The sequence below is a fragment of the Antedon mediterranea genome, chromosome 6, assembly GCF_964355755.1.
Source record: "Antedon mediterranea chromosome 6, ecAntMedi1.1, whole genome shotgun sequence".
NCBI lineage: Eukaryota > Metazoa > Echinodermata > Crinoidea > Comatulida > Antedonidae > Antedon > Antedon mediterranea.
The window spans coordinates 15,346,178-15,360,427 of record NC_092675.1 but is presented as its reverse complement, the minus strand read 5'-3'; the positions used below and the strand labels follow the sequence as shown (position 1 = coordinate 15,360,427).

The 14,250-nt window shown below is 30.7% G+C and overlaps 1 protein-coding gene and 1 long non-coding RNA gene across 3 annotated transcripts in view; one reads left to right on the top strand and one right to left on the bottom strand.

Annotated features, from left to right (window-relative positions):
* The window catches only part of LOC140051751 (lysosomal alpha-mannosidase-like), a 143,384-nt gene that overhangs the window by 13,713 nt on the left and 115,421 nt on the right, over nt 1–14,250 (bottom strand). The window contains exons 21-22 of the mRNA XM_072097051.1: nt 9,135–9,362; nt 8,807–8,956 (exon numbers count right to left, since the gene is read on the bottom strand). Coding sequence (XP_071953152.1) covers nt 8,807–8,956; nt 9,135–9,362 — 378 coding nt within the window. The remainder of the gene's footprint in view (nt 1–8,806; nt 8,957–9,134; nt 9,363–14,250) is intronic.
* On the top strand, nt 9,647–10,948 carry LOC140051504 (uncharacterized). Of its 2 annotated transcripts, none has more exons than XR_011845528.1 (3): nt 9,647–9,948; nt 10,309–10,428; nt 10,587–10,948. It is a non-coding gene; the product is annotated as an uncharacterized lncRNA (long non-coding RNA). The 2 variants fall into 2 exon arrangements; XR_011845529.1 differs by having other exon boundaries at nt 9,650–9,948; nt 10,619–10,948.

Here is a 14,250-nt window from a genome sequence, read left to right as displayed (position 1 = left end):
CATCAATCAGGATTGAGCACCGTTTTGCGTATTGTCTTCCTAAATAGTAATATTAAAAATAAATTTAGACCCTAATAATTTAACTAAAAATAATAGATACAGCCAGGCCTGTCTTTGGGATCGGTATAAACAGGGCAAAGTTTGTGATTAAAAAGTTCAAATGCATATTCCACCCACCCTTATGTCTTATAATGTAAAATTATTCTTACCACCGTTCTAATATTGCGTCATGTTTTTGTGTTTACCGCCCCAGATATAGGACTCTAAAACCACACCGTACCCAATTAGTTGATGATGTTACACATATTTTAAATACAGTAATAACTAAAACTATATTAATCTCTTTTCATTTTTAGGAACATGAATAAAGATCCAGAATCCTGGTCTTCACGCCGATCAGGTAATATGCCGGTATTGCTTTTGGACACAGAAATGGCCTACATTAAAGTTTAGCAAACAATTCTAACTACAAAGAAAGCAAAATTAGATGAGGCTCTAGTTACTCTCCTCTCCACTTTTTACCTTCTGGATTTCGATTATCCAAAATGAAAAGAAGTAGGCATCACTATCCTTTAACAGTTACTGATTTGTGATGAAAACACACCTGTACACTTGACAAAGGCTGTTGAATCATCATTAGTATACATTAATAAATTTAAGGACACCTATTAGTTTAAAGCCCAGGTGCGGGAGAAGAATTTTACGAAATTTGTATTTTACCATTTTAATGTTTTTAAGTTTTCTTTTGATGGCATTTTATTATTAATAAAAACAAGTTTGTTTTAAAGAAGTTGTATATATTATTGTACCTAATGTCATGTAAATTGTAGTTCTTAATGAAAATAACAGTAGTATTGTTAATATTATGTTTTATAACATTCTTGAATTTATTTGTTTAAGTAAAATATTTCTTAAAATGAGTATTCATTTATCGTTCTTAAAATAACTTAAAATAAATTTTTAATGATTTATATTTTATAGAATTCTTGTTTCAAGCAATTTTTTTCCCAATATAAGTAAGAATTTACGAATTTTAATTTGATAGAATTCTTGTTTCAAGCAATACTTTTCTTAAAATAAGTAAACATTTACTGGTTTTTATTTGATAGACTTCTTGTTTACTTATTTTTAAAAAAGTTTTGCTTGAAACAAGAATTCTACAAATAAAAATCGGAATATTCTTACTTATTTTAAGAAATATATTGCTTGAAACAAGAAAACTAAAAATATAAATCGGAATATTCTTACTTATTTTAAGAAAAATATTGCTTAAAACAAGAATTCTAAAAAATACAAACCGGAATATTCTTACTTATTTTAAGAAAAATATTGCTTGAAACAAGAATTCTACAAATAAAAATCGGAATATTCTTACTTATTTTAAGAAATATATTGCTTGAAACAAGAATTCAAAAAATACAAATCGGAATATTCTTACTTATTTTAAGAAAAATATTGCTTGAAACAAGAATTCAAAAAATACAAATCGGAATATTCTTACTTATTTTAAGAAAAATATTGCTTGAAACAAGAATTCAAAAAATACAAATCGGAATATTCTTACTTATTTTAAGAAATATATTGCTTGAAACAAGAATATTAAAATTAAAAATCGGAATATTCTTACTTATTTTAAGAAAAATATTGCTTAAAACAAGAATTCTAAAAAATACAAATCGGAATATTCTTACTTATTTTAAGAAAAATATTGCTTGAAACAATAATTCTACAAATAAAAATCGGAATATTCTTACTTATTTTAAGAAATATTTTGCTTGAAACAAGAATTCAAAAAATACAAATCGGAATATTCTTACTTATTTTAAGAAAAAAATTGCTTGAAACAAGAATTCAAAAAATACAAATCGGAATATTCTTACTTATTTTAAGAAAAATATTGCTTGAAACAAGAATTCAAAAAATACAAATCGGAATATTCTTACTTATTTTAAGAAAAATATTGCTTGAAACAAGAATTCAAAAAATAAAAATCGGAATATTCTTACTTATTTTAAGAAATATCTTGCTTGAAACAAGAATTCAAAAAAATACAAATCGGAATATTCTTACTTATTTTAAGAAATATATTGCTTGAAACAAGAATTCTATAAAATACAAATCGGAATATTCTTACTTATTTTAAGAAATATCTTGCTTGAAACAAGAATTCAAAAAAATACAAATCGGAATATTCTTACTTATTTTAAGAAATATATTGCTTGAAACAAGAATTCTATAAAATACAAATCGGAATATTCTTACTTATTTTAAGAAATATATTGCTTGAAACAAGAATTCAAAAAAATACAAATCGGAATATTCTTACTTATTTTAAGAAAAATATTGCTTGAAACAAGAATTCTATTTTAAAAAATCGATAAATTGTTACTTATTTTAAGGCAGATACTGCTTAAAACAAGAATGAAAAAAGCAATTAAATTCTTGGTAAGAATATTGTTCTTAAAGTATTATTTCTTGGTAAGAATAATTTTCTTGATAAGAATTTGTGTGATTCTTGTTAAGAATTTTACGATTCTTGGTAAGCCAAAAAGTATTGAAATACGGACAAGTCAAAATTTACTTGTTTCAAGAAATATTTTGCTTGAAACAAGTTTTTTTTTTCTTAAAACAAGAATCAGAATTTTGCTGTGTAGTACTACTACTACTACACTGACAATGATGCCTTCCCTGGGCATGGGAATTAGGTCAAACTTGTAACCAGGAAAAAGTTTCAGTACACGTGCGCCTACTCTACTGATAAAGCGATACTGTAGCTTTATCGCTAAAGGTAAGAATCGCGTACTATCGGTAAACACAAAGGACGTCGCCTTACAGTACGCTGTACTATGCTATACAATCTTTACATACATTACATTTTCGTTGTATCATACGGGGTGGTACGTACGATGTGTGAGATTAAATTAATTTGTAATATTAACTTTCGTGGGAAATAATACTGAATTTTATAGAAATGTGTGAAATCGGGAGATATATTTAAAATTCGGGAGACCGGGAGGTGATGTTAAAATTCGGGAGACTCCCGGATAAATCGGGAGGGTTGGAACGCCTGGGACAGGAATAAAAGAAATACAACAAAATGTGACAGGGTGGAGTCTGAATAAGAGTAGAGATATAAACAATTTTGGAGTGAAACTAAAAAACAGCTTAAATGGTGGTTATTGAAACTTAAATTTTGGGAGTTTTTTCCTAATGTTAAGTCCAAAAGGTTTTGTGGTTTTAAGTTGTAATTCCCAGTGGTTTTCTTTGTCTTTGCGAGTTTTGTCGCTCCATTTGACATCATGACCTATTGCAATAACTCTGAAATTTTTTGTGTTTTTTGTTTCAGTTTTGTTTTGGTTAGACAATTAATTGATTGTCTTATCCGAAAAATGCAGCCAGTTTGGTTACTCTTAAATTTGTCAGCAGTAAACCAATGAACAAGTTTTGCCGCAAAGGTGACTGCCCAATTTTGAGAGTTAATTTCATTCTTAAATTTGGATCTTACTAATATATCACAAAGGTTGGGAGGTCTACGAAATGCAATAATGGGTGGTTCTGGAAAAACAGTCCTGAGATGTTCTATAGACTGTAGAATGGGCATATGTTTCTCAATAATAGTCCGTAATGGAGGCTACCTATGGTGATAGGTTGTGACTAATGGCACTCTGGTCGATTTTGGCTGACGTGGTTTGTACGTCAGTGTCCGACATCGAGGAATATCTTTTGCTTTCTTTATAGCAGTTTCAATGTATTCCTTCTTGTAATTTCTATTCCGGAGATGTCCGGTGAGTTCTGTACGATTCTGAAAATCTAAATCTGAAGAACAGATATGTCAGATACGTAAATGCTTGACTGTACGGTATGTTTTTAGTACAGTGTCAGGGATGACAACTGCTAGGTAGCAGGTACATATTTTTATCCGTAGGTTTACAGAATAAGTCAGTTTTTAGTGTACCATTTTCTATGGTCACTATAGGGTCCAAAAAGTCAACGCTACTAGTGGATTTAGTAGCTGTAAATTTGATAGTTGGGTGGGCTGAATTAATATTCAGAAGAAATAAATCCAGATTATCTTCACCATGGGTCCAGATCATGAAGATGTCGTCAATGTATCTAAACCAAACAAGTGGTTTATTAGGCTGGAGGGACAGAAAATTGGCCTCAAATTGTCCCATAAATAAATTTGCAAAAGATGGAGCCATTTTTGTGCCATGAATTTGGAGGTAATGGTCATTGGCAAAAATAAAATTGTTGTTGGTTAAAATCAATATGACCAGTTCTCGTAAATGAGCTTTAGGAGTTTTGCCAAAAATTTGTTTGTAATTTAAAGTGCATGGGTCGGCTCCTTCTTAGTGAGGAATATTAGTATACAACGATGAAACATCTAATGTAGCCAGAACAGAATTATTAGGTAAATTTTGAATTTGGTTAGTTTTGCAGATAAAGTCCGTGGCGTTCTGATAGTCCGGTGGCAGGAGGGGGGGGGGGGGGGGGTATCACCACCCAAAAGGGGACAAATTGCCATCCAACTTTTCTAGACCAGAATTTTCCGTAGATTACGAATATGGAAGGTAATCGATCAGGATAGGAAGCGTTTTCGAGATATAAGGGGTCAAAGTTCAAAATTGACCAATTACAACAATGTATTATGTATATGTATTATAAAAAATTTATTGAAGCACAATTTTGTCTTTTATTCCATTTTTATGATTATAGGTATCTATTCAATCATCTTCAATCATAAAAAAAAAAAAACCTTTGTGAATAAGGGTCAAATGTCAATATTGACCAATCATAGAACGTACCTATAGTTTGGCAGCCAAGGGGTTTAACCTTGCAATGTTTTCTATACTTTTTTTGTTGTTGTTGATGGATTTTGAATCTCGATACCATCAGAATGAATATATTTTTTTACTGGACAGCTGTCAGTATTGAGCAATTTGCATAATTAGCATAAACAAAATGGTCGCTATTTTTTTTTATAAAACATGCTATATCTCTGGAAATACTGGACGTAATGAGATAATTTTGGTGTCAAATTGTTCAAAATGTATATGTTTATATTAGCTCTAACAGAACTTTCTTTGTAAAATTGACTCGAACCCCCATTTTTAGCAATTTTGACCTTTGACCTCTTTTAGCTATATCTAAGTAACGGCAGGTCGGAGAGAATTAAAAATAGCAGAAAATTGTTCTCAAAATATACATTTATATTCAGTGTAACAGATGATATTGCTTGAAAATGACCGGAAGTGTTGTTATTGACCTTTTACATAATTGAGTAAGGTTATAATAACATAACTTAATAGAGATATAGATATATTTTGGTGTCAAATTATTCGCAATATATATGTTTATACTTGCCATAATGCAACATTTTTTTCAAAAAGTGACTGAAACACCTATTTTTCTGTAATTTTAACCTTTGACCTGTTTTTCTCATCTAAATAACGACATGGCATAGAGATTTCTAATGTTTATAATAGCTAATTTTATTCAATCTAATAGATGTGATTATTGCTTTGAAATCCTGTACATAAGAGCTTATCGGGGCAGATTTAATTCAAAGAGGTGTGGAAGGGGAATACTACTATACAGTCTTTCAGAAACATTTGAGCAATTTCATTCAGGTATTATTTTTATCCATGTATCTCTAATTAAACCGAATGTACGGCTCATAGAGAATCCAGAAGTTACCCTTGGTTCATTTTGGCAAATCCATATGGGTTCCTTTTAAAAGGATTATAGGTGCACAGACAGGCTTTTCCCATGGCTTAATCTTGGAACCCACAGTTTAGTTACCCGATATATTTCTAACACAGTAACTTAAATGTAGCAAAATGCATTGATCCGATACAGGGACTAAACATACAGTAGAGAACCACAGAAGGGTCTAAATAGATGACAAGTTGTTTCATTTTAAGCAAAATCCATATGGGTTCCTTAAGAATCAAGAGTGCACAGCTTTATTCCATGGGCCCCGCCTGTCTATTAACCCACAGTGTCACCCCTTATATGTCCATTATGGGGCTTATAATGTCCATCCATGGAGGATGACCGGTCCTTGGGTTAATTTTGGCAAATCCATAAATGATCCTTATGGATGATCGAGGGTGCACAGGGATATTAATTATATTTCTATGAACCCACTTTTTCACCACACATACAGTATTTCCAATAGGGTCTGTTGTAGCCCCACATAGAGAACCCCGAAAGGTCCATGAAGGTCGGCCCTTGGGTTCATTTGGGCAAATCCATAAATGTTATTTTAAAATTGAGGGTGCACATTTAGTTTTATTCTATAGTTCATCTATGAACTATTTACCCAATATTAATTTATAATACACGGTCTTATGTAGCACACCACCAGGGAAGAGTTAAGTGACACAACATAGAGTTTCCAAAAGGGTCCTTAGAGGGTTCATTCGGCCAAATTTATATGGGTTATTTTAGAATCCAAACTAACTGTGGCTATATACAAATTGTGGTCAGTATGTGTAGTGACCTGGATCTGATTATTCTCTGGTTCAGATTAATAATATTTTATTTTTCAAAAACGAATATTGTAGCCCTAATAAATACTGTGTAGTGGCAAATCATTGAAGGTCAGCGTAACATTTTAACATCATAACATTTTAACAGTTAATATAATATTAATTTTATTATTTATTTTACAGTATTATAATACATTTAAAATAATGCGCACTAGAAAAAATACCATAACTTCACTGATCAAATAATCTCATAGTTTGAATAACTTTGCATTATTTACTTGTTCAAATGTTGACCTTTGACCTATGTCAACTGGTGTAATGATGAATGTGCTCTTTTGATTGTGTATGATTGATGATTTGTAATTGGTCAATATTGACATTGACCTTTAATTGCAAAGTATTTGTTTTATATAAGGTGACTGAATAGATACCTATATAACCATACAAATGTAATAAAAGACCAAATTGAACTTCAATAAATTGGTTATAATACATATGTATATAATAAATTGTTATAATTTATCAATTTTGAACGTTGACCCCTTATCTCTTCCTATTCGCTTCCTATCCTGATCGAAGTCTGATTTGATGAAATACAGTATTATAATTATATTAATCCAAATTATAATGAAATAACATAACTTTACTGATCAAATAATATGATTACTTGTAAAACCATCACTATCATAGTTTGGACAACTTTGCATTTATGTGTTTTTAACTAATACGCGTATTAAAATGTTGACCTTTGACCTTACGTCAACTGAGGAAATTGACCTTATGTCAACTGATGAAATGATGCATTCACTCTTTTACATTGCGTATGATTGATTAACAGGATGAGAAAACATCCAATTTTTATTAAACATTAGTTTTTATTTGGTTTTATAGGTCAATATTGACATTTGACCCTTAATCACAAAGGATTTTTTTTTTCATAAGGTGTTTGAATAGACACCTATAATCATAAAAATGTAATAAAAGACCAAATTGTGCTTCAATAAATTTGTTATAATACATATACATACTTTGTTGTAATTGGTCAATTTTGAACTTTGACCCCTTATATCTCGAAAACGCTTCCTATCCTGATCGATTACCTTCCATATTCGTAATCTACGGAAAATTCTGGTCTAGAAAAGTTTGATGGCAATTTGTCCCCTTTCGGGTGGTGATTTCCCCCTCCTGCCACCGGATTATGAATGTATGAAGGGATATTACATATGGTCTAAGTATCATCCACATATTCAGAAATTTTCTCTGTAGCAGTGCCATTGCCCGAAATAATGGGTCTACCAGGATTGCCTGCTTTGTAGATTTTAGGTAAGAAGTAAAATCTGCCTGGAACTGGATTAACCCGTGCCAAATGAGGTCCAATCTTAGGATCGATGGAGTGTTTTTTTACCATCACAAAAACAGATTTATACATATGTTTATACATATTTTTGTCTGTACTATATCTGTTAATTTTAGTCGTTGTTTTTTAGTAGGAATGTACATTTCCATTTTTTTAATTTTTTTTATTGTTATATTTTGTTTCTTTGGACGTGCCTCCACAAGTTGAAGTGTGCCACTGATTAAAAAAGTGCAGTGCCAATAAATTATTATTATTATTATATTTCAGAGTTTTTTGCGGTGTATTATTCACATTTACCTATAGATAAAACAAAAAAGTAGACATAAATCCTATGAAAAATACATTGCTGCGGAAACACAACCAAAATCATACAAATGACCTCATATTGCTCACACATTGTTATATTTATTGTTAATTAATTGTTTTCTGTAAATGTGGTGGTAATAGGTACATGGTAAGTTGTTTTCATGTTCAACAAAAATCAAGCCACTTGCATTTGTTTTGTTTGTGTGTGTTTATTCATTTACATTTTTAAAAATGTCAATGGTTTTGATATTTTTTTTGTCGGAGCTTTGTTATCTTATTTCCTACTTTTGTAATTAACTTGTGGTATAGTTTTGTTGGTAGGGTTACTTTTATAATAGTTAAGTAAAATATTAGGGTGTCCCTTTCCTTTAAGCGGTGATACTTTTTGTTTACACGTTTTGCAGATTCAAACTCGACTATACTGAGCATTGATATCAATGGCCACAGCATTTTACTCACTGAGATACTGTAACAGTGAATTATGAAATGCATTATGTTCCAGGGATACATGTAATTAATTAAAACTCCAACGATGCGATCAGTTGATACGGTTGGCCGGCTAAACACTGTTTAAATGTCTGCAAGGTAGATTTTTTGTAGTTGGTACTGTAAATACATTTTTTTTACAAACTAGCTTTATTGTAATTACCTTGAATGACACAGTAACATTTGTTGACAAGTCTGGGTCTTCATCCTTCTCATACTGATGCTCAAGACGAATAAGTGCAGTGTTACTATCCCATAATTCAAGAGTCAAAAGATGCACATTAGCAGGAAGATTTTTATGCAAGAATGAACCCTGTAAAATGACAAAATATACATCGCACAATGTATTTAATTACTGGTTTAACATAAAGAATTGTTATTTTTTTATATTAGAATTCTCAAAGGAATAGAATTGAAAAATATAAATATATATATTTTTATTATTGTAATTTGTTGACTTTTACTATTCAAAAAGGTTAAGAATGACTCACACTTAAATTGTATTTTATTTGCCAATCAGCAGAAGCCTTAAAGAAAGATATAGATGGTGCCATGTAAAGTTGTTCAGCTAAGTTACGATGAAGACTCGCTGATTTAGCCGGTGACGACAACAATACAAAGTGTTTGCCACGTATGATTAGACCATCTCCAAACTGTCCAGTCTCATTTAGTGGTTCACCAACACCTCGTCCGTCATCATGCTGTATTCTACGATGAATCTACATTCAAGACATAACATAAATAAAATTATATTTCGCTTTCCTTTCAGATTCGATTCAGTTTTTATGACAAGAATTGATACATAAATACTAAGCCTATATTAAAAATCAAGATTAATAACTAGAATTTAATTGGTCACTTTGACGAATTATAGGTGATAATTTTTTATAATTTTACTGACATTAAATTTTTTAAAACATACACATATGTTAAAGATGTATTGTCCCCCAAAAAATGAAAAATAAAGATGAAAAAAATCAAATTTTGAATAGACCCTTTTGTAGTTAACATAAAGTTATTCACTTCCACCAAAAAAAAATCCGAAAAAAATATTGATTTCGCTTATAAAAAAATCAAAATAAGTTTACCATTTTTTCGAACTCATCGGCTCAGAAATTAGGCCGGTAGAGCTAACTCATACATATGCATGATATGTTAATGAGCATCCACACAGCAGAGATCTGATCTAACAATGGACGATGCACGTTGTATGTACAACACCACCACCAGAGATCGACGCGACTCGACTGTGGGTTTCCCTGGCCTGATCGTATAAATATGTAAAGCTGAGCTGTTAATTTGTCGGTAAGTAGGCCTAGACGGTTATTTTAAATATAATAATATATATAACGCAATAATAACAGGAAGGTAAATTAATTAACTTAGCCTGGGATTTTTTCAGTTCAGGGCTAGGCCTAGAATAATTAATACATGCTGCTGCATATTACTAGGCTAGTAGTAGCAAGCAGACTGTGACAATCGGGTCCCTGCAGAATATGCCCAGCTAGGCCCTATACATTGTACTCTTCATAGACTGGCCTAGGCTATATGCCATCAATCTTAGCTACATTCCGAAAATACAGCCAGCTTGCTGTACCATATATATTTACAGTTGAAGCTTGTTTAACTAATTTTTATGATAAAAATAAAATAAACATTTTTCAGGGAAAATGGTTGCAATACAAGCCTGAAATTGAGAACCTTTCAGCAGCACTGTACAAGTAGACAGAGGGGAAAAGCCAGCTTAGCCATTTTACAACACAAACAAATGTTCTCTGTACTGTAGTAAGTCAAATGTTTATTTTCTCTTTTTATAAGTTATAACATTATAAGTAATGTGTTTTAATTACCATAGAAAGGTAGTATACTTATTTGACTATGTCAAAGTAAGCAATTTCACTAGCCCAATTTTGCACTAAATATGCATGATCTATTTTTTCCAGATTTTCATACTTTGCTTTTACTTTTTTTAAAGACGTTGAGCTGATGAAGACTGGAACAGAGGTCACCCAAAGACAACAATGATAGACTCGGTATTGGAATATGATTGGATATTGCAGGAAAAATATTTCCGACTCTCCTGCTGCATTCGGCCAATATGTTCTTGTCCAGCTTGTAAAATATTGTATAATTTTTTTTGTATTATATGTACAGTATATTATTTTGTAAACATAACATTCAATAAATAAAAAAAAACTACTACAACAGTACACAGGATAAATTCTTCAAATTTACTTACACTTCATAATTTTACTGTAAATATTACAGTGCAAAAGGAGTTAATAAAATATATATATACAGTATATCTTATTGAATTCCTGTATTGTTTTTTGTGTCAATTTGTCTACTAATTATCAATGTGTTGATTGTGGCAGTAATTACGACAGCTATAGTCTTCTAAGATCGCTCACATCCATTACAAAGTGTCATTTTAATAGTAAGAAACGTTTCAATAAATTGTGAATGTTGCCACTGTACGATACATTTTATGTTTCTCACTACTTGCTCTTATTGTTCAATCAATCAACCTAAAAAAAAAGGAAATTTGTGTCAAAATATCTGCATAAAATGTTTATTTGCGGAATGTTAATTTGAACCTATTGCATTTGATACAGAAAATATTTTTAAAATATTGCATCAGTAAAACATCCAAAACAATATTTAGATTTTCTTCTTTTTTTTAATTTTCACTGCCGAATAGATAGTTGAAATCTTTAAAAATTAAACCAATTCATTATGATAGAAGCAAAAATACATCCCTTCTGGTGGTGGTCTACTGTAGCCCTAGCTAGCAGTGTACTGCCTAGGCCTACTACACTCTACTTCTAGAGACAGAAGTAGGCAGCAGTTAGGCTACTCGAGACTGTCAGTGCTAGTAGTAGACTAGTAGTACAGTAGCAGCAAATTCGGGCCTAGGCCTTGCTAGGCCTCTCCTGTTAGCGAAACTCACCTAAATGAATAAGATTCAACATCAAAGTTACCAACTGTAATTCTAACTTAGCATTCTGCTAGCTATAGTTTTCGTGTTTTCTTCAAGATTCGTCTCGCATCACTACTCGACTCTCTCGCACGCATGCATTGCTATCGTTGTTGGCTGTTGATTTGGAAAGCATCATCATCCACATGATGTATCCATACAATATGAATATTTATGAGCTAACTCAGGTCAAGGGTTAAATTAAACCGGAACACATTTGTCTTCCAGACAAATAGCTTCCGGTTGGTTAATTTTTGCATTAAATTGCGATTTTCCCGTGTAAAAAATTATTTTTTTCAATCCAAATTGAGGTCAAAGTGAATAACTTTTATGTGCAATTAAAATGGCCTATTCAACAAAAATATTGAAAAATTTTTTTTTTTCAGGGGGACAATACATCTTTAAGATACGATTGATAAAATAATGTTGATTTATGCATCCTATGACCTGATGCATTAAAGCTTATAGTGCTGAGTTGTGCCTATATGCCATATAGAATATATACAGTATACCTATACAGTGTAACATTGGTGAAATTATGGGACACACATCATGTTCAAATTTTTTGGTATGATGAAATTATCAAAAAAAACTTGAAGATGACAATTTCGAAAGATAATGAATTGAGCAAATAAATATAAGAATTGGAAGAGAATTTGGCACGTAGAAGCGGAAAAAAATAAAAAGTAAAACCTTAATTGGAAACCTAAACGAAGGTGGAATTAAAATGCCAGATTTTAAATTACATACAAAAGCACTTAATGTCACATGGCTAAAAAGGTTGTTACATGAAGATGAAGCAAAATGGAAATTTATTCCAAAATTTTATATTAATAATTTATGTTCAGAAAATATTCTTTTTAACATGACAGATGAAAACCACTTTATACATAAAATGCCTATGTTTTATGAGAGTATGTTGAAAGCATGCATAAAGTATAATAATTGCTATAAAAGAAGTGTAGACACATATGATGATATAATGAATGAACAGTTGTGGGGTAATAAGTTAAGAGCCATTGTCTGTAAAAATCAAAGATTTGGTGGCAGATGTAAAAAAATGGATTTCTCTCAAATTTTTACCATGAATAGACATTTCAATAAAAAGCATATCTACAACATTCATTTTAATTTTTAGCCTCCGTTGCCATGACAACGGTCAATTATCCAAATTTTGATGTTTTTTGCCATTTTTCACAGATTTTCTATAGTGAAAAAGTACAAACTTGTATACTTATTTTAACCAAAAATACTTACAGTATACAGTTTTTGTTTATAGCAGTGTAAACAACATGTATTGAGTTCCATTTAATGTAGAAAAAAATAAATTACAAAATGGAGTTTGGTTGATACCATTATTTTAAAAAGGGGTGTTTTTAAAAAGTATACCTCATAAACGTACCTATAACTTCCAAAGTGGTGTTTTTAAATCAATGAGGTTTTTTAATTTGATAGTCAATAGGTTTTTCAACAATAATCAGGAAAAAAACACTGGGGTAAATTTCGTACATAGGTTTTGTGTTGCCAGGAAAATACGAAAAATACAAAAAAGATAACCAAATATCAACAAACAAAACACATGAAACACAATTTAATTATGGCTAATCCAATAATAAAATGTATATGTGGCTTGTCATAATGCAACTAGAGTCATACGAATAGTTTAGATAAAATAGGAGAATGTGTTGCCAGGTTTATTTCAATTAATTGCCAGAAAAACAGTATTTTGCATTGAAATATTTAGTTGTGGAAAATAATGTTAAACTTGGAAATAATTGCGTCAATGGTTTTTATAAATTTTTAAATCAATTTTGTGTAAAGAGATACAGAAAGACCTCCCAAAAAATCTGACCTTGTAAATAGGTCATTTGAGGTCAAAAGGGGTCAGAATGCAAAACAGGACAGGTCCCCACTTTACTACAACTATTAATGTTTTATCAAAATTTACAAGATAGTTCATAACAATTCTCAACAATTTTCATATTTTACCTATAGTGTTACCTTAGCAACCATTTCTATGTGTAACTAAGGAAAGTAATTTTTTTTTAAACGTAAAAAATGGCGTTTTTATAAATACGAAGAATTGATTGCATTTGTAATTTTTCTCAATTTTACTTCTACTGCATTCCATTAATGACAAACTTGACCTTGTAAATTCATTCATTTTGAGGTCAACATTTTACCATAGTAACTGTTTCTATGCGAAAATTTCAAAAAAATAAGGGGTTTTTCATAAATACAAAACATTTTTTCTACATAGTTTTACATTTCTACTTTTTGCCAAATTTACTTTAAATACTGAATCCTAATAATCTCAGAAAGAAAGTCTTGAATAAAGGTAAACCTGTTTACGTAACTAATGATATTTAAAAAAAAAAATTAAATATGGAGTTTTCATGACAAAAAAAATATTTTACATATTGAGGTCAAATGACATCAACATTTTACCTATAGTGTATTGTAGCAACTGTTTCTATATGTAACTAAGTACAATATTTTTAATATGGGGTTTCATGACTACAAACAATTAATTACATAGCTTTACTACCTTTTCCCAAATTTACTGAATCCCAGAAAATGTCTGATCTTGTGAAAGGGTCATTTGTTGGGTCAAGTTATGTCAAAATGTA